The sequence below is a fragment of the Vulpes vulpes genome, chromosome 2, assembly GCF_048418805.1.
Source record: "Vulpes vulpes isolate BD-2025 chromosome 2, VulVul3, whole genome shotgun sequence".
NCBI lineage: Eukaryota > Metazoa > Chordata > Mammalia > Carnivora > Canidae > Vulpes > Vulpes vulpes.
This window is the reverse complement of record NC_132781.1, coordinates 149,569,540-149,588,104: the sequence shown is the minus strand read 5'-3', so window position 1 is coordinate 149,588,104 and position 18,565 is coordinate 149,569,540. Positions and strand designations below refer to the sequence as shown.

Sequence of the window (18,565 nt, the reverse complement as noted above, 5' to 3'; positions counted from 1 at the left end):
ATACGCCCAGATTTCAAACTATACTACAAAGCTATAATAATCAAAACAGCATGGCACTGGCACATAAAAGACACACAGATCAATGGAGAATACAAAGCCCAGAAACTGGTCAATTAATCTACAACAAAGGAGGCAAGAATATACAATAGAGAAAAGAATATACAATGGGGAAAATACTCTCTTTAATAAATTGTGTTGAAAAAACTGGACAACTACATGCAAAACCATGAAACTTCAAATGCTTTCTTACACCATACAGAAAAATAAACTCAAATGGATTAAAAACCTAAGTGTAAAACCTGACACCATAAAACTCCCAAAGGAAAACAGAAGCAGTAAACTCTTGGACATGAGTAGCAGCAATATATTTTTGGATCTGTCTCCTCAGGCAAGGACCATATAAATAAATACGACTACATCAAACTAAAAAACTTTTTCACAGTGAAGGAAACCATAACAAAATGGAAAGGCAACCAACCGAATGGAAGGAGATATTTGCAAATTAAATATCTAATAAGGGGTTAATACCCAAAATATATGCAGATAATGTACAACTCAACACCAAAACACCAAATAACCTATTTAAAAATGCACAGAGGACCTGGATAGAGATTTTCCAAAGAAGACAGATGACCACAAGACTCATGAAAAGATATTCAACATAACATAATCATCACACAAATGCAAATCAAAACAACAACGACATACTCCCTCACACCTGTCAGAATGACCAGTATCAGAAAGACAAGAAAGAGAAGTTCTTAGGTGGCTGAGTCAGTTAAGCATCTGCTTTCAGCTCAGGCCATGATCCCATTTGTTATCATACAAATTTATTACACTATAAATAAGGGATCAAGCCCCACGTCAGGCTCCCTGCTCAGTGGATTACCCGCTTCTCCCTCTGCTCCTGCCCCTCCTTATGCTCTCTTTCTCTTCTCACTCTCTCTAATAAATAAAATATTTAAAAATCATAAAATAAAGAAATAAAATCCATTTAAAAAAAAGACATGGAATAACAAGTGTTGTCAAGGACGTGGAGAAAAGGGAATCCTTATGCACACTTGGAAATGTAAATTGATACAGCCACTATGGAAAACAGTATGGAAGTTCCTCAAAAAATCAAAACTACAGCAATGCCTGGCTGGCTCAGTTGGAAGAAGAGCATGGAATTCTTGATCTCAGGGTCATGAGTTCAAGCCGTGTGTTGGGCATAGAGATTACTTAAGTAATCTTAAATAAATGAACTTAAAAAAAAAAAAAAACTGGAAATACTATACAATCCAGCAATTCCACTTGTGGTATTTATCCAAATAAAATGAAAACACTAATTCAGAAAAATAATGCACCCCATTGTTCACTATGGCATTATGTACAATAGCCAAGATATGGAAACAGTCTAAGTGTCCACTAATAGATGAACAAATAAAGATGTGGTACACACACACACACACTCTGGAATATTTCTCAGCCACAAAAAAATATGAAAACTTTCCATGCGTGACAACATGATCCTATAGGATAGTATGCTAAATGAAATCATACAGAAAAAAATATATAGTATGTCTTCACTTGCATATGGAATCTAAAAAACAAAACAAACTGAACAAACAAAACAAAGCAGATTCAAATAGAACAAAATGGTAGTTGGGGGGGGCCTCGGGGGAATGAGCAAAAAGACAAAAGGAATAAAGTACAAATGTCCAATTATAATATAATTAAGTCATGGAGATATAAAAAACTACAATATAAAAAATACAGCCACGGGGGATCCCTGGGTGGCTCAGTGGTTTAGTGCCTGCCTTTGGCCCAGGGCGCGATCCTGGAGACCTGGGATCGAATCCCACGTCGGGCTCTTGGTGCATGGAGCCTGCTTCTCCCTCTGCCTGTGTCTCTGCCTCTCTCTCTCTCTCTCTCTCTCTCTCTGTGACTATCATAAATAATAAATTTTTTAAAAAATTAAAAAAATAAAAAATAAAAATAAAAAAATAAAAATTACCCAGAGTCTGGCTGGCTCAGTCGGTAGAGCATGCAAGTCTTTGACTCCTGATCTCAAGGTTGTCAATTCAAGCCCCACGTTAGGCTTAGAGATCACATAAAGAATAAAAAATTAAGCCTGCAGAAAAGTGCCACCAGACATCTGGAATTTGTGCTTCAGATCCTGGGTTTCAATCAATCATTAAAAAGGTAAAACCACCTTAAACACAAGTAAAAACTAGGGATGCCTGGATGGCTCAGTGGTTGAGCATTTGCCTTGGCTTAGGTCATGATCCTGGGGTCCTGGGATGGAGACCTGTATCAGACTCCCTACAGGGAGCCTGCTTCTCCCTCTGCCTATGTCTCTGCCTCTCTCTCTGTCTCATGAATAAATAAATAAAATCTTATTTTAAAAAAGTAAAGATAAAATAAAAAATACAAAGCACTGCCACTAGTGAAGTTATTTTCTTTATGTTTATATCTCTACATTAGAGACTTCTGAACCTTTAAAAATCTTTAGGTCTCTAAAAGAGATGAAAGCATATCTCCAGACAAAAACTTGTACATGTTAGGCGCCTGGGTGGCTCAGATGGTTAGGTCATAATCTCTGAGCCCTGTGTCAGATTCCCTGCTCAGCAAGGAGTCTGCTTCTACCTTACCTTCTGCCTCTCCCCTATATTCGTGCTCTCACACTGAATGAATAAATAAAATCTTTAAAAAAACAAAAACTTGTACATGAATGTACATAGCAGTATTGTTCATAAGAACCAAAAGTATAAACAACCCAAAGGTCCATCAATTGATAAACGGATAAACAAAATGTGGTATATACCTATATAATGGACTATTAATAACAATAAAAAATGAGGTACTGATACATGCTATAACATGGAAGGACCTTTAAAACATGATGCTTGGGATGCCTGTGGTTGAGCGGTTGAGCATCTGCCTTTGGCTCAGGCCTGATCCCGGATTCCCAGGATCAAGTCCCGCATCAGGCTCCTTGCATGAAGCCTGCTTCTCCTCCCTCTGCCTGTGTCTCTGCCTCTCTTTCTGTGTCTCTCATGAATAAATAAATAAAATATTTTTTAAAAAAACATGATGCTAAGTGAAAGAAGTTAATCACAAATACTACATATTGTAGGACTCTATTTCTATGAAATGTCCAGAATAGACAAATCCACAGAGTTGACAGGTGGTTGCCAAGGATTAGAAAGCGAATGCTATTGGGGAGCCTGGGTGCATCAGTCTGTTAAGCATCCAACTCTTGATTTTGGCTCAGGTCAAGATCTCAGGATTGTGAGATCAATCCCCATGCCAGAGCACACTGAGTGTGGAGTCAGCTTGGGATTCTCTCCCTCTCCCTCTGCTCCTCTCCTCATTCTCACATACACTCTCTCAAAAATAAATAAAAAACCTTTTTAAAAAATGTGAATGCTACCGGGTATATTTGGACGGGGTGATGAAAATATTCTAAAACTGTGGTGATGGCTGGACAACTCTGTGGACACTAAAAACCACTGAATTGTACACTTTAAATAGATCAATTATATATCAATAAAGCAGTTAAAAAAATCTTCAGGGCCCTCGATTTGTACAAACCCAAGAATTTTCCTGAGGAGGTTCATAAAAACACTAAGGGTACTTTAACCATAAAAGAGCACTTACTAAAGGCAATAGACCTATCCATATCTGCTAAATCTTCTGAAACCATTAATAAGGCACTTTAAATCAACAGTTCTCCAACAATATTACATGAAAAAAAAACACAAGAGCATTCCTCTGAAAAAGGTCCAATTACTCTTCAACTGCAGGTTCTATCACCAATGCTATCTATGTATACCCGTCAGGCCCAAGTTCTTTAGTCAAGTTTCCAAATATTAAACTCCACAACCCATCACTCCTCACTATAGTCACAGGCAAGGCACAAACTACCAGAGCAGTCCACTGAGTAGAAGCCACTCTCATTACATCTCCTTACTATATCCAGAAAATGAAGAAACTGAATATAAAAAAGAGAGGAAGAGGGCCACAAATCCTTCAACCAACAACAACAAAAACACAAAAACTATTACACCCTATCTTCAGCACTAACTACTCTTCTTGGCAGTGTGTGGTCAGTCCTATGTTTCTCTATGAAAGTTACGTCATTATCCAAGAGTGGATAGATTCTAAGCCAGTGCTAGAAATTTTTTTTTAATTATCTTTTCCACAATACACAGAAGCATAATTCTGTAATCAGGCTCAGCCTGTACAAAGTGTTCAGCTAATGCTGTTGCCTGAGAGAAAACAGACACATACACAATAGAGGTCTCTTCTGCAAGTACAGAGAAGTGTGCTAAGAAACAGTATCATATTACTTTACTCAAAAAGCACTTCAAACACATCCATAACTGAAATCTAAAACATAGCTCTTCCTAAACAACTGCTATTTTCCTTACTGAGAATCTCATAATAATTTTTAAAAAAAGATTCTATGTCATAATTCATCACATTTCCCTCTCTTCTTTGGCCACAGGGACCACCCCAGAGCAAATTCTATAACCCACTCCTCTGGCAAATATTTATAAATTCTAAATTAACTTCCTTCATTTCCCTGACATACCCTTATTTTCCTCCCATTGTTACATCTCATTACCACTTATCCTATTTTTTTTCCTAATTTCACAACAAACACCTTCTGAAACAAAGATATATCATAAACCTCTGCAAGTTGCCATCTAAGGAACACAATCAAGTACCACACACAATATCAGATAAAAGCAACTGATTGCTATTTTTTTCCACCAGAACTAATTCTTAAAAATGGAAAATAGTTCTAAAAGTTACAGTTAAAGAAAACCTACTGACGATCCTTTTGATCAAGTACAAAACGTTAAGTCCTTGTGGACTCCAAAACAATGAAAAAGGCTCAAGGAGTACAGATGTAAAACAAAATATGAAAGCATGGACTACTCAGTTTTAAAGTATGATGTTAACCAAATGGCAAGACCCAAATGCTGAAACATCTAAGCAATCTACCCAGAAAAGTAAGAAGCCCATAGTCTAAAATGATCATTCAGCAGGAACAACAGAAAAGGATCTCCAGGGGCACCTGGGTTGTCAAGTGGTTGACCCTCTGATCCTTTGGCTCAGGTCTGCCTTTGGCTCAGGTCATGATCCCACGGTCCTGGGAATGAGTCCTCCTGGGAATGAGTCCCGCATCAGGCTCCCCACAGGAAGCCTGCTTCTCCCACTACCTATGCCCTTGCCTGTCTGTCTCTCTCATGAATAAATAAATAAAAGGGGAGGGGAGGGGAGGGGGGAGGGGGAGGGGGAGATGGAGGGGGAGGGGGAGATGGAGGGGGAGGGGGAGAGGAGGGGAGGGGAGGGGAGAGGAGAGGAGAGGAGAGGAGAGGAGAGGAGAGGAGAGGAGAGGAGAGGAGAGGAGAGGAGAGGAGAGGAGAAGGATCACCAGGGAATGACACGATTTTCAGTATGGGAAATACTTGAGCTCCCTCCTAGTTTAACGGAGTATTTATTAATTAAAAATATAAGGATTAACTCCCAGCCATTGAAGAGTTAAGGACACCCATACCAAGGGTAGAAATCAAGATACCACTAGAAGGTGACACAACCAAGTGAAAGAAAACGGAGGTACAAACAAAGTCAAAAAGAAGGTTAATCCACTGACTTCTGCCTGGCTATCTAGAATTATCTTCCACCAGCTGTCAATCCTATGGAGGATACTGATCTATCCTAGTGCCAACAGACTACTAGCAAAAGTAAAGCTCTGTTTAGTTGTCCTCTAAAATTTCCTTTCACTCAAGTAGAGCTACCTACCTCTGCCCCTTAAAATCCAGTACAGAGGCCACACAGTTCAACTGGTCGACCCTAAAAATCTTCCCCTATTTCATCACCCACTTTATCTCATAGCAGTTTACAGAGAAAACAGATTTCACAATAAGAGAATAAAACAATCACAAGTCAAAGACTTGACCTTGGCTTTGCATGATGAAACTTTCAATACTACTGAAAATAAAAGTTCTCAGGTTATAAAAATTACTGTTGAAATAAATACACAAATTTTTTGTAGGCAAGATTTTTAAATAATATTATTTACTTAGGAAGATGTGTTTTCTAGTATTTTATAACATCCTGACCCACATCCGTTGTCTTGTTTACTGTAAGTTTTACAAGCCAAAAAAACAAAGTCCATGAGACTTCTTTCCCTCATTCCCCTCCAAAGACTTCAATTTGGCTCAAAAATGGGGCTCTGAAGTTTCTAACTATGCCAAATACAAAAATTTTAAGTCTTAAAAGAAGTGACAATATATTTATATTCTTAAGGTAGAAAAAAAGACCAATACAGAAACAGCCCAATCAAAAAGAGTTTGCACATGGTTCAGTCAGTTAAGCGCCTGGGGGGAGAGGGGTCCCGCATGGAGCCCTGCTTAGAGCTCCCTACTCAGCAGGGGCTCTACTTCTCCCTCTGCCCCTCCTCCTGCTCATGTTTTTTCAAGGACTTGCCCTCTTTCTCTCTCTCTAATAAATAAAATCTTGGGATCCCTGGGTAGAGCAGCGGTTTGGCGCCTGCCTTTGGCCCAGGGCACGATCCTGGAGACCCAGGATCGAATCCCACATCGGGCTCCCGGTGCATGGAGCCTGCTTCTCCCTCTGTCTATGTCTCTGCCTCTGCCTCTCTCTCTCTCTCTCTCTCTCTCTCTTCTGTGACTATCATAAATAAATAAAAAGATTTTTTTAAAAATCTTAATAAAACACAAATTTGAACACCTTCCTCACCTCAAAATTATTTTATCGTCTTTAAGTTTCATCTAGTTTTAAACATTTATTCAAATATTCAAACAGTTTAATTTTTAAACTTAAATTTTTTGTTTTCAATAAATTTTAAATTATTTAAAATAGTTTGCAAGATTTTTTAAGTAGTGCATATTACAACACATGTTCTCAAGCTGTTGTTTAAACCTTTAGAGAGCCTCACGCTGATTATGTTAAAGTTTACATTTCAAATATAGAAAATATTTTTAAAAAGTCACATACATATATTTAGGCACAGCTTAAAGAGCTCACTATTAAAAGAGGAGAAAACCCAGATACTAAGAGAATTTCTACATCACGCAGGAAAATCCTAACTGGGATGCCTGGGTGGCTCAGAGGTTTAGCGCCTGCCTTTGGCCCAGGATGTGATCCTGGAGGCCCAGGATGTGATCCTGGAGACCCGGGATGAGTCCCACATTGGGCTCCCTGCATGGAGCCTGCTTCTCCCTCTGCCTTTGTCTCTGCCCCTCTCTATGTCTCTCATGAATAAATAAAATCTTTAAAAAAAAAAAAAAAAAGGAAAATCCTAACTTCAAAGGTTTAAAAACAAAAGGTTTTTTAAGTGTAAAAAACTGTTCACAAACGAACAATAATGAGAGAAATGCCTATAAAGTACCTGGCACAATAAATAGTTTCCTTCCCTCCAATAGTAGTGGCTGGCATCACAGCCTGTGATACTCTGCTTCACCAGCTCACTGCTAAAAGCCATTCTGCCAATTTGGTTTAAATCTTGTTCCATTATGCCAAAAGGCCTTAAAAAAAAAAAAAAAAGAAAGAAAAAACTAACGAAAATAGGTCCACCAAACAGGAATAATAGCCCAGGGGTTATGGCAGATTGTGCTGGCAAATAGATCACTATATACTGAGTCATTCTGTCTTGATATAGATAAGTTTCCCACAATTACTACTTAGAATACACATGTAATAAGAACAAATCAGAAAAAAAAAATGGACTTTTAGCATTACTGTTTCTGTGGAAAAAAGGCATTCGTAATTCTAGAAGAGAAGTCAACATTATTTGTATTCCTCTCATTATCAAGTTTATCATCTCTAAAATTCAAGCAAAAATTATGGCAACTAATTCTCTGACCTCAGAATGTGCTACTTTGTTGCAATCATTTTGTTTGCTTTGGTTTAGTTTTTAAAGCAGGAACCATTGGGGGGAGAGGCAGAAACTTAAGAGAGCATGGGAACTGGAATCACAAAGACCTGATTTCAAAACCAGATTCTATCTGGTAATGGTAACTAAGCTTCAGTTTCTCATCTCTCAAAAAGGATACTACCTCCCCCGTGGCACTTTTCTGAGACTTAAAGACCGGAAATACAATCCGGTGCCTGAAATATAAATGTTTCTATCCCCATCAGTGGTTCCCACCTGACAAATTTTTTTTTTTACTCCTCCAATCAGTAACAGTGACTGAGGAGGGCAGTGATTCTCCACCTAAAGATAAACCCCTCCACTCTTCAATTCTACTACACTCACCACTGCCTCACCTGTTTGCCCTTGTGTTTCTCTGCAGGACAGCTAAGCTCTAAGATCTACTGCTTTATCCGAGTACCAATCTGAAGAACTTATGATCCTCCCTCAAACAATCAACACAAAAATTACAGCCATCACCTGACAAACAGTCTTTAAAAACACAAGTTTCTGCCCTGGAACAGATAAACACCAAAACCAGTAAATTATAATACATTATAATGACTGTAGTAGAGGTAATCTGTTTTTGGCTCACATCTGCAAACAGCAACTACCCTAAGTTTCTCTAACACTGTTCATTATATCATGTGTCTGGTCCAACAGAACTGTGTTGTGATGAGTGCCAACTCCAAGTTGGTTCACTGGTTTAGGCCCCCTGGGTATGGAACAGGTTTTGCCATTTAACAGTAACTTCAGTTTGCTAACTGACCCAGATAAAACTGCTCAACAAGTCAGATGTGGTTCCTTATGATAAGGTTCAGCATAAGACACAGCCCAGACTAATAAGCCTTCTATAAACACTTGTTGACTTACACAGCACAACCAGATTTTAGATCTTAGAGCGCTGCCAAAAACTGACCCAGAATTTGATCTTCCCACCTCACATAGGACAGGCAAGCACCCTGATTCTCCTTTAAGCTTTACCTAACAGCCTATCATTAGGAAAGCCAACACAAGATCTATGATAGAGATTTTTCAAACCAATGTTTATGACTTCTAAACAATGTTTACCCAAATAAGGCAAAGATTCCACTTTTGCCCCTACACAGATATCATCCAAACCAAACACCTCCTACTTTGCCTTCTCTCTACCTGCACAGCTGCCTACATCTCAAACTCAACATATATACTACCAAATTTAATTATCTTGCCCCCAAACCAGATACCCCTCTCTATTCCTTTTCCTCTATTCATTATCCCAGGGACCTAAGATTTCTTTTTTTTTTTTTAATTTTTTATTTATTTATAATAGTCACAGAGAGATAGAGAGAGAGGCAGAGACACAGGCAGAGGGAGAAGCAGGCTCCATGCACCGGGAGCCCGACGTGGGACTCGATCCCGGGTCTCCAGGATCGCGCCCTGGGCCAAAGGCAGGCGCCAAACCGCTGCGCCACCCAGGGATCCCAGGGACCTAAGATTTCTAATTCAACCATTAAACTCTGTATTTCTTAATCCCATAACTTCTTTTCCATTGCTCACACCAACCCTTACCACCCACTCCAATCTCTCACTGCCAACTCAATCTTCCCAAACACCAATGGATAAAAGCCATTCCATACATATACATTCAAAGATCCTGCGGCTTACTGAATAAATTTTAGCCTTGGCATTCAAGGCCCTTCTTTTTTTGACAATGTCCTTTTTCTCCAATTTTTTTTTTAAATTTTTATTTATTTATGATAGTCACACACAGAGAGAGAGAAGCAGGCTCCATGCACCGGGAGCCCGATGTGGGATTCGATCCCGGGTCTCCAGGATCGCGCCCTGGGCCAAAGGCAGGCGCCAAACCGCTGCGCCACCCAGGGATCCCTCCAATTTTATTTTAAAGCCAAATGATTAGGCAGCCATGCATTCAACAGATTTCCTCTGAAGTTCTATTATATGCCAAATTGTAGGGAATGGGATATTGAGGTGAATAAAATCTGATTCCTATCCCCAAGACTCCAGGCAAATAGCAAAGAAATATAATGCTTTAAAGATAAAAAGCGCCCTGGAGCACCCAGGTGGTGGCTCTGTCAGTTAATCAGATTCCAGATTTCAGCTCAGGTCATGATCTTCAGGGTTCAGATGAAGGCCTATGTCCAGCTCTGTGCTCAGCAGGGAGTCTGCTTGAGATTCTTTATTTCCCTCTCCCTCTGCCCCTCCCCCTGCTTGTGCTATAATAAACAAACATCTTTAAACAAACAACAACAACAACAAAGATTAAAAGTGCCCTAACTGCAGGTACTCCCTTAGGAGTACCTGTTTGGTGCAGTTGGTTGAGTGTCCAACTCTTGGTTTGGCTCAGGTCATGATCTTGGGATCCTGAGATCAAGCCACCCACATCAGCCTCTACTCCCCACCCCAGCTCACTCTCTTGCTCTCTAAAATAAATTAATTAAAAAATAATAAAAGCAAAAAATAATAATAATAATAATAATAATAAAAGCCCCCTGTATGTCTTAACTTCTTAGTGCCCAATCACATACCTAACACATAGTAAATGCTTATGAAGCAGCACTGATACTGAGGATTATTCCAATAAACCAAAGACATATAACCAATGTGCTCAATAAATCTCATGAATATAAAAGATAAATTCCATCTCTTTATCTCTACTATAATAAAGAACCACGGCGCACACACACTGCCTTTTTTGGAAGGGTCAGAAAAAGCACAACTGAGAATTCAGGTTTGCAAAGTGTGCTCGTACCTGATTTATTTCTGAAGCAGAACAGAAGCACCAGAGACTTAGTGAAAGATGTCCGTTCTTTTTGCTAGTCAGTACTCATTGACAATATAAAATGAGCCCTCTGCAAATTCAACCTATACCCTATTTCAAAGAATAGCCTGATTAAAATATTCCAGTCCTTTTATCACTATCAGGAAGCTAGGAAACACAGTTCAGACAACACTCTCTTCTCAGTAAAATATATTTGTGATTCCAGCTATGGTGTGGTATTAGTAAAGTAAGCATGTTAAAACTAACCAAATGAAACAAGTGCTTAGAACAAGAGGACAAAAATGGTTGAAACCTAAAAGCCACAACCGCTCCTCTGACACAAAACATCAAATATACCAGTTCCATTTCAAATAAACTTCACATGAGCAGCTAATTTGTTATCAACTTCCTACTACTTTTAACTATAACATCTTAAAAACAAAAGTCGCCCACGCCCAACAGGAAAGGCTCTGAAAATATGGATGCAAACTATAAACAGCTCAAACAGTTCTTAAAAGAATATATGTAAAAGGGAAAAATGTATTCTTGGTTTAAAAAGTATATGCGGGGACGCCTGGGTGGCTCCACGGTTGTGATCTGGGCTGCGCCCAGGGCGTGATCCCAGGATCCAGGATGGAGTCCCACATCAGGCTGCTTGCAGGGAGCCTGCTTCTTCCTCAGCCTATGTCTCTGCCTCTCTCTCTCTCTCTCTCTCTGTCTCTCATGAATAAAGTCTTTAAACAAAAAAAAAGTATGTGCGAAAACATAACACATGCACATCACATCAAAACAATCTTGTCTTAAATGAATTGTTTACTATTTAGCACCAGAATGATAAATGACCTAGTAACAATATTACAACATTCATCCTTTAAAACAAATGACTCTTAAATTTGGACCAAATGAAATTAGCAATTTAAGCTTTTAAAGACATTCACTGCAAGCAGATATCCTAAGTGAACAGAGATTATAAAAGAGTTTCAAAGCTGAAATAGTGAACTTTTTTTTTACCTGATGTTCTGCATGAATGTTATCCCCAGTAGGCCATCGATGTTTGCTATTATTATAGCCGCCTCCACCACTGCCTCCTCCCCCAAGCTGCTCACCATGCTGCCTCTGAAAGAAGTAGTCCACCATAGCGTCGTCTTGGGATCGTCCTGCAACTCCTATGGATCCTGGGACAGGGCTGGAGTGTGTCCCAGCTGCAAGAGCCTGATTTGCAGCTGGTTGTGGCTGCGCTTGCGACCCTGTTCCAGATGTCAAAACAACAGGCATGTTGGGATTAGCTGGTTCTTGAGGGTGATGTTTCAGGTGGGGGCTGAAAGAGTCCTGCCAAAGCACTGCTTTTCTCTTCAAGACACATGCAACGCTCATTCCACCAACACCTAAGGACAAAGAAGTTACAAATGTTTAAAATTTTCACTTTTTAAAACATAACTTGCTATATACCAAGACAAAAATATGAATCCCATGTCCTTTGCAATACCACATCTACAACCATTTTCTACGAAGCAGCTAAATGTTTTATAATATATACGTGACTTTCCAAACTGAAACCTCTATTTTAAAGTTGCTGAATACGTGCAAGTGTGGAAATAAGTATAGCTGGTTCGTGGCAGACAATATGAAAGACACTGAGATCAGAATTCAATACAGTAGCTTCAGGAAAGCTTATTGCTACCAAACCTAACAATAGGTACAGAATTGGACTTTAATCAGTGGCTCCTCTACTGGCCTTTTTTATACTTTAAGCCAGTTTTGGCAGATACTTTTTTTTTTTTTTTTTTGGCAGATACTTCTTAAATGAACAAAAGTTCTATAAAATATCACTTTACAAGTGGAACAGACATTAAGCCAATAAACCAAACAAAAATCCAAACCCCATATATAATTAGCAATGACTCAGACTATCTAAAACTTGAAAAGATCCTTTAAAATGTCCAACATATTCATAGGATGCTCCTTGAAGAAACAGTAAAGGCGGCCCCACCCAACCCCAACCAAGAACAGCAATGGAATGTTCTTAGCCTGAACCCTTCTGGATGCTGTTGATGGAGTGGAGGTGGGTCAAAATTTTTACCAATAGTTTACAATTGTAATCAAATCATTATTCCACTATAAACAGGATGAAATCAAATCAAACATTTTACTAATGTAGAAATCTCACTATTAAAAAAGATACCTCAATAATAACAATTGTGTGGCAAATATACTGCAGGACAATTTTATCAGACTTACTTTACAAATGAAAACACTAAGGTTGGGATCCCTGGGTGGCTCAGCGGTTTAGCACCTCCCCTCCACCCAGGGCGTGATCCTGGAGTCCTGAGATCAAGTCCCACATCAGGCTCCTTGCATGGAGCCTGGTTCTCCCTCTGCCTGTGTCTCTGCCTCTCTCTCTCTCTCTCTCTCTCTCTCTCTCTGTGTGTGTGTTTCTCATGAATAATTTTAAAAAAAAAATCTTAAAAAAAAAAAACACTAAGGTTATATGATGTGCCCACAGCCATCCAGCTAGTGAGTTGCAAAACCTAAATCTGTTTCAGGAGTGCCTGACTTGTAACTCTTGATCTTGGGATCTTGGGATTGAGGGCTGGAGCCCCACAATGGGTGTGAGTATTACTTAGAAATAAAAACTTTAAAAAATAACCAATCTTTTGCACCCAAGCTTAGTTCTATCAACCCCTTGCTACTACCCAGTAAATCAACACAGATATTTCTCTTATTCTTTGGAACAAAGAATCTCCAAAATGTTACTATGAAACATGACTATTTAAATTTCTTAAAATCAAAAACTACATTTGTACATAAGATAGAACCATTGTCAGACTGTGGGTGCTTTAAAAATTGCCACAAAGAAATTAATCAGTTAGCTGTTAGACAATACCTGTCAATAGTCACTGGAGTCTAATTTCAAGGCTATCAGTTTAATAGTCCACTACTACAAATGCCTTCTCTACCAAGGCCTACTGAAACATTTCAAAAACAGATTCACAAGATTTATGAGAAATCTATTATTTCTTTATAGAATTAAACCTCCTGGTAAAGAAGCATTTGCTTCTCACAATCCATGTTTTGAAGCCAGAAAAAGACACCATGGAATCTGTAATTTATTCAAGGCCTAATTTGGAAATGCCTAGTTTCAGTTAACAATTCCAATCCATCGGAATCTTACTAGAGTAGTGGGTAGTCTAGCTTTCTAGACTACAGTTTCTGCTTTTATGAATACAATCATGTTCAAGCTTAAGTACCAAAACCAGAAAGTCATAGCAGTATTTACCACAGGTCTTTGCAAAGCGCCAACCAGCCTAACACCCTCTCATTTGATTTTCAAAAGAATTGCCCTTTTTTAATGCAAGTATAACTAACATAACATTGTATTAGTTTTCCTGTGCACAACATAATAAATGGATATTTGTATACATTTTAAATGATCACAATAAATCTAGTTACCATCCATCACCATACAAAGTCATTGCCCTTTTATCAACAGTAGCCAGTCCCATTTTCTTCCACAAGGGAGTATCAATGTAACAGTCTGTTACAAAGTCAGGAGTCCCAAAACCTAAGTTTTACCTCTAACCTAGCAACCTCTCTGAGCCTGTTTCCCCATCCAGAAAACAGAAGAAATCCTTTCTCTAGGACTCACAAGTTCTTTTAATCAAAATCAAATGATATGAAAACTTTTTGGTAACTTTAAAGTCACCATGCTGAGACCCCAGGAATTCAGTTACACCAGTTAAGGCAATGAAGCTCCAACCCCTTAAGAGGACTCCTAAAATAGCAAATGCAATTTTTACTGAAATAAAAGACTTGCCACAATACTTATCTAACAAAGATCTTCCATACGAAAAAAAGTTTACCTCTGAAACGTGCAGAAAACTACTACTTTCTAACAAGAGGCTGGGGAGGGGGGAGGAGTTCCATAAAAAACTTCAAACAAAACAATTGGCTTTTGTAAAGCTATCTGTATGCCCTAAGACTTCCTGCTTTACCTAATGAGGCAAGGCAGTTTCTCAAACAAGAGAAAACCTGGCAGAAAGGACAGTTTGAAAGTGAGCAAATACCTAAGCAATTAACATGTGTCTTGGGTAGTTGTGTAATATCTTGGCAACTACAGCACAAAAATTAAGAAATCAGTCACTTAAATATCAGAAAACATTTAAATTGTTGATGCATTTTATAGAACTCTCAAAGCACACTAAAAAGTTATGTGCAGCATCTGAAATGTGATTCTTTTTTTTACAAATAGCACATAATAAAAAATACTTTAAGCAACTAGAACTCAAGGGCTGATTCTAGTTACTCTTACAAAGTTTTCAAACTGTTCACATCCAAGTTTTTTTTTTTCTTGTAATATCACTAATAGATTTTATTCCAAGGAAAGGAACACATTTAATTTCCCCACCACTCTTTTTTTTCTTTTCAACTAAAACGCTTAGTTTAAAAGGTGTTTATTTTTTTGCCACTCGGGGGGAAAAAAAAAAAGTTCTGTGGTCATAAATGGACTTTAAAGCAGTTCATCTCAAACCCAAACTAAACTTCAAACCCAACTTCAAAAAGCTGCGGCCTTGGACGGAATGAATTCAATTACGGCTAAGGCGAAATACTAATTCAAAGTTCAAAATCCACTGGGTATTTCCCAAAGACCCGGATAAACAATCAACAGCTCCAAAAGAGCGTTTCTACAAAGTTAAAATTAGCAAGGAGTCAAAACGTTTGTTTAGCCAAAAAAAAAAAAAAAAAAGTGCTTTGGGGAGCCACATTATCTTGGCTTGTTTGGCTGAGTTTGCGTGGTGTTTTTTCAAAAAACAAACAAACAAACAACAACAAAAAAAACGCCAAAGCCACGAGCCCATTGTTTCAGAAGTCACGGAGTTTTAAAACAGAACCTCCTCCCCCCACCCCAAAACAAAACAAAACAAAAACAAAAACAAAAACACTTCCATAAACTCTCATTCTCGGTCCCAAGGAAGAGGAGGACGCGAATGGACTGGGTTATCGGCAACTAAGAAGAGTGTTTTCCCAATGAGACAATGAAGAGTAACAATTCTTCAAGTTGGGGGGTGGGGGTGGGGGGGCAGGATGAAACCTTCCCCGATGCCGGGGTGTGTGGGGGGTGGGGGGCCCCCAGGGAGGGGGTGCAAAAAGTTACAGGAGCCTCTTCCTCACTTGACGTGGGAGTGGTACTGATGCTTGTCAGTACCGACGCCTGTTTACCACGACCGCCGAGCCGAGGGCTCCAACTCTCCGTACTCGCGTCCCTCTTCTCCACCACCCCGAGGGCGAGCCCGCGCGGGGAGCCTCCGGGAGGGAGAACCCCCGAAAACAAAAGGCCGCGAGCGCCCGGGAGGCTGCCAAGCGGTCTGAAACTTCCCGAGGGCCACTTCTCCACGTCCGAGGCTCGCAAAGTTCCCCCCCACGGCGGGGCTCGCCGTGGCCCGAGGGCCGGGGCTGCTCCGCCAAGCGAGGCATTGTTCCTCCCGCTCCGGCGCCGCCACGGAAGCCCGCGGGGTCCAGGGGGCCGGGGTGGCCCGGAATTACACTTGATGGCCACACGGGAGACTCGCGGCTTCGCAGACCCATCCAAAAAAAAAAAGAAAGAAAGAAAGAAAAAAAAAAGCAACCCGAACGGCAACATCAGTCTTCGTGGGCTCCAAACGGGGCTGAGCAGGAAGGCACAGGCGCGTCTGTGCCCCGGGCCCGGGCCTAAAGCCCCGGCCTTCTCCTCGCCTCGACCCTGCTCCCCGCCCCCTCCCTCCTTTGATAACAATAGGGGCCTTGCTGCTGACTCCAAAACATGTACGAGGAACGGCGAGTGAGGAGCCTCCGCCAGGGCCCCGGGCGGCTCTTCCGGAGCCCTTCTCACCGCCACAATCGCCCTCAAACACCAATACAAAGGGACAATCTGCTCGCTGGGGGTCCGGAGCAGCGTTTGGGGCCGGCGAGGTGCGGATACTCACGGGCGGAGCGGTAGGATGAAGATGGATTTCAGCCCCCCGATCTTCTCTCTCCGGCGCTCTCGCTCCCCCTTACCTTTCACTCCGACAACATGGCGGCCCACTGGGGACGGGGCTGGCGCGGTGCATCCTGGGATAGGCGCTGGCCCCGGCTCCGGCGGTGGCAGCGGCATGTGCGGAGCAGGCAGGCGGCTCTGGAACAGGTTGCCTGGTTGCCATGCCAACCCAGGGCCTGTGTGAACTTGGGAAACTCGCCGGCAACACAACCGCTGCGCGCGCGAGTGCCCGCCCGCCAGGCGAGCGCGCGCGCCGTCGCGGGCAGGAGGCGGGCTCCGCGCCGGCCCAGGCGCGCCCGCGGGGCTCTCTGGGCGCCGGGCCACGCGCCGCTGGGAGCCGGGCTCGGGGGGCGGGGGGGGGGGGGGCCTGGGGGGAGGGGTCGGCCCGGGGCGCCCCGCCCGCCCCCGCGCGCTCCCCGCCTCCCCGCCGCGCTGCACCAGGCCGGGCTGCGGGGAGACGCGCTCGCCTACTCGCCGCCCCGGCGACACAGGTGCTGGCTCCTGGCCCCTCTGCTGCAACTTTCTGGCTCCGGGGCCTATTGAATCTCCCTGCCCTCGTCGCCCCGTTTGGAGAACGAAGAGGAAAATGGGAAGGGCTGCTCAGCGGAACTGCCGTGGGGATTAAGCGGAATGATGTGGCTTATTTACTCCGTTTAAAGATGCCCAGTGCTAAAAAAATAATAATAATAATAATAATAATAATTTTTTTAAATGAAGATGCCCAGGGCTAAATACAGTGTCTGGGACCTGCAAACGGGACCAATGCATCATTTGCAGGGGCCCGAGCAACATGAAAGTGCGGGGCCCCTTGTTCAAAGTTGCTAAGGAGGGGATCCCCGGGTGGCTCAGCAGTTTAGCGCTGCCGTCAGCCCAGGGCGTGATCCTGGAGGCCCGGGATCGAGTCCCGCATCGGGCTCCCGGCATGGAGCCTGCTTCTCCCTCTGCCTGTGTCTCTGCCTCTCTCTCTCTATGTCTATCATAAATAAATAAAATATTTAAAAAAAGAGGAATAGAAATTTGGGGGATCCCTGGGTGGCGCAGCGGTTTGGCGCCTGCCTTTGGCCCAGGGCGTGATCCTGGAGACCCGGGATCGAATCCCACGTCGGGCTCCCGGTGCATGGAGCCTGCTTCTCCCTCTGCCTATGTCTCTGCCTCTCTCTCTCTATCTCTCTCTGTGTGACTATCATAAATAAATAAAAATTTTAAAAAAAAAAAGAAATTTGGCCATTTGGGGGATGCCTGGGTGGCTCAGCTTTTGAGCATCGGCCTTCGGCCCAGGGCATGATCCTGGAGACCCGGATCGAGTCCCATGTCGGGCCCCCTGCATGGAGCCTGCTTCTCCCTCTGCCTGTGTCTCTGCCTCTCTCTCTGTGTCTCTCATGAATAAATGAATAAATAAATAAATTATTTTTAAAAATAGTATTACATTTCTAAGAAAAAAAAAGAAAGAAAGAAAGAAAGAAAGAAAGAAAGAAAGAAAGAAAGAAAGAAAGAAATTTGGCCATTTGATGCAAGTGACTTTTCAAATCAGTAGTATTTGACAAGATACTGTTATTCTATCTCAAACTAAGCCCAAGATGGGTTGAAAACTTAGGCAAACCACAATACTACAAAAGACCAGAAGGGGATATGGGGGAAACTTTATAATAATTGGAGGAGGGAAAAACGTTTATAATGAATGAAAATCAATTAGTTATTTTTAAAATTGAAAGATATTTAAACATCTGTCAGGAAGAGCTACCACCAACAAATACAACAGAGAAAGTAAGTTTTAAAATGTTGCAAAAATAAAATAAAATAAAATGTTGCAATATGCATGGTAGACAGAGGGTTGATCTTCATGATCAATTTTTTTAAAAAA

At 41.5% G+C, this 18,565-nt stretch overlaps 1 protein-coding gene across 50 annotated transcripts in view; it reads right to left on the bottom strand.

Moving 5' to 3' along the window:
- PUM1 (pumilio RNA binding family member 1) overlaps positions 1–17,014 on the bottom strand; it is a 133,089-nt gene extending 116,075 nt beyond the window's left edge. For 14 of the 50 annotated variants that reach the window (XM_072750445.1, XM_072750466.1, XM_072750469.1 and 11 more), the window contains exons 1-2: positions 16,652–16,753; positions 11,703–12,076 (exon numbers count right to left, since the gene is read on the bottom strand). In XM_072750445.1, coding sequence (XP_072606546.1) covers positions 11,703–12,065 — 363 coding nt within the window. In that variant the 5' untranslated portion in view covers positions 12,066–12,076; positions 16,652–16,753. Of the gene's footprint in view, positions 1–11,702; positions 12,077–16,651 lie in introns of all 50 variants that reach the window. The other 36 variants (XM_026014569.2, XM_072750444.1, XM_072750453.1 and 33 more) reach the window with 14 other exon arrangements.
- Between the last annotated feature and the right edge of the window lie 1,551 nt (positions 17,015–18,565).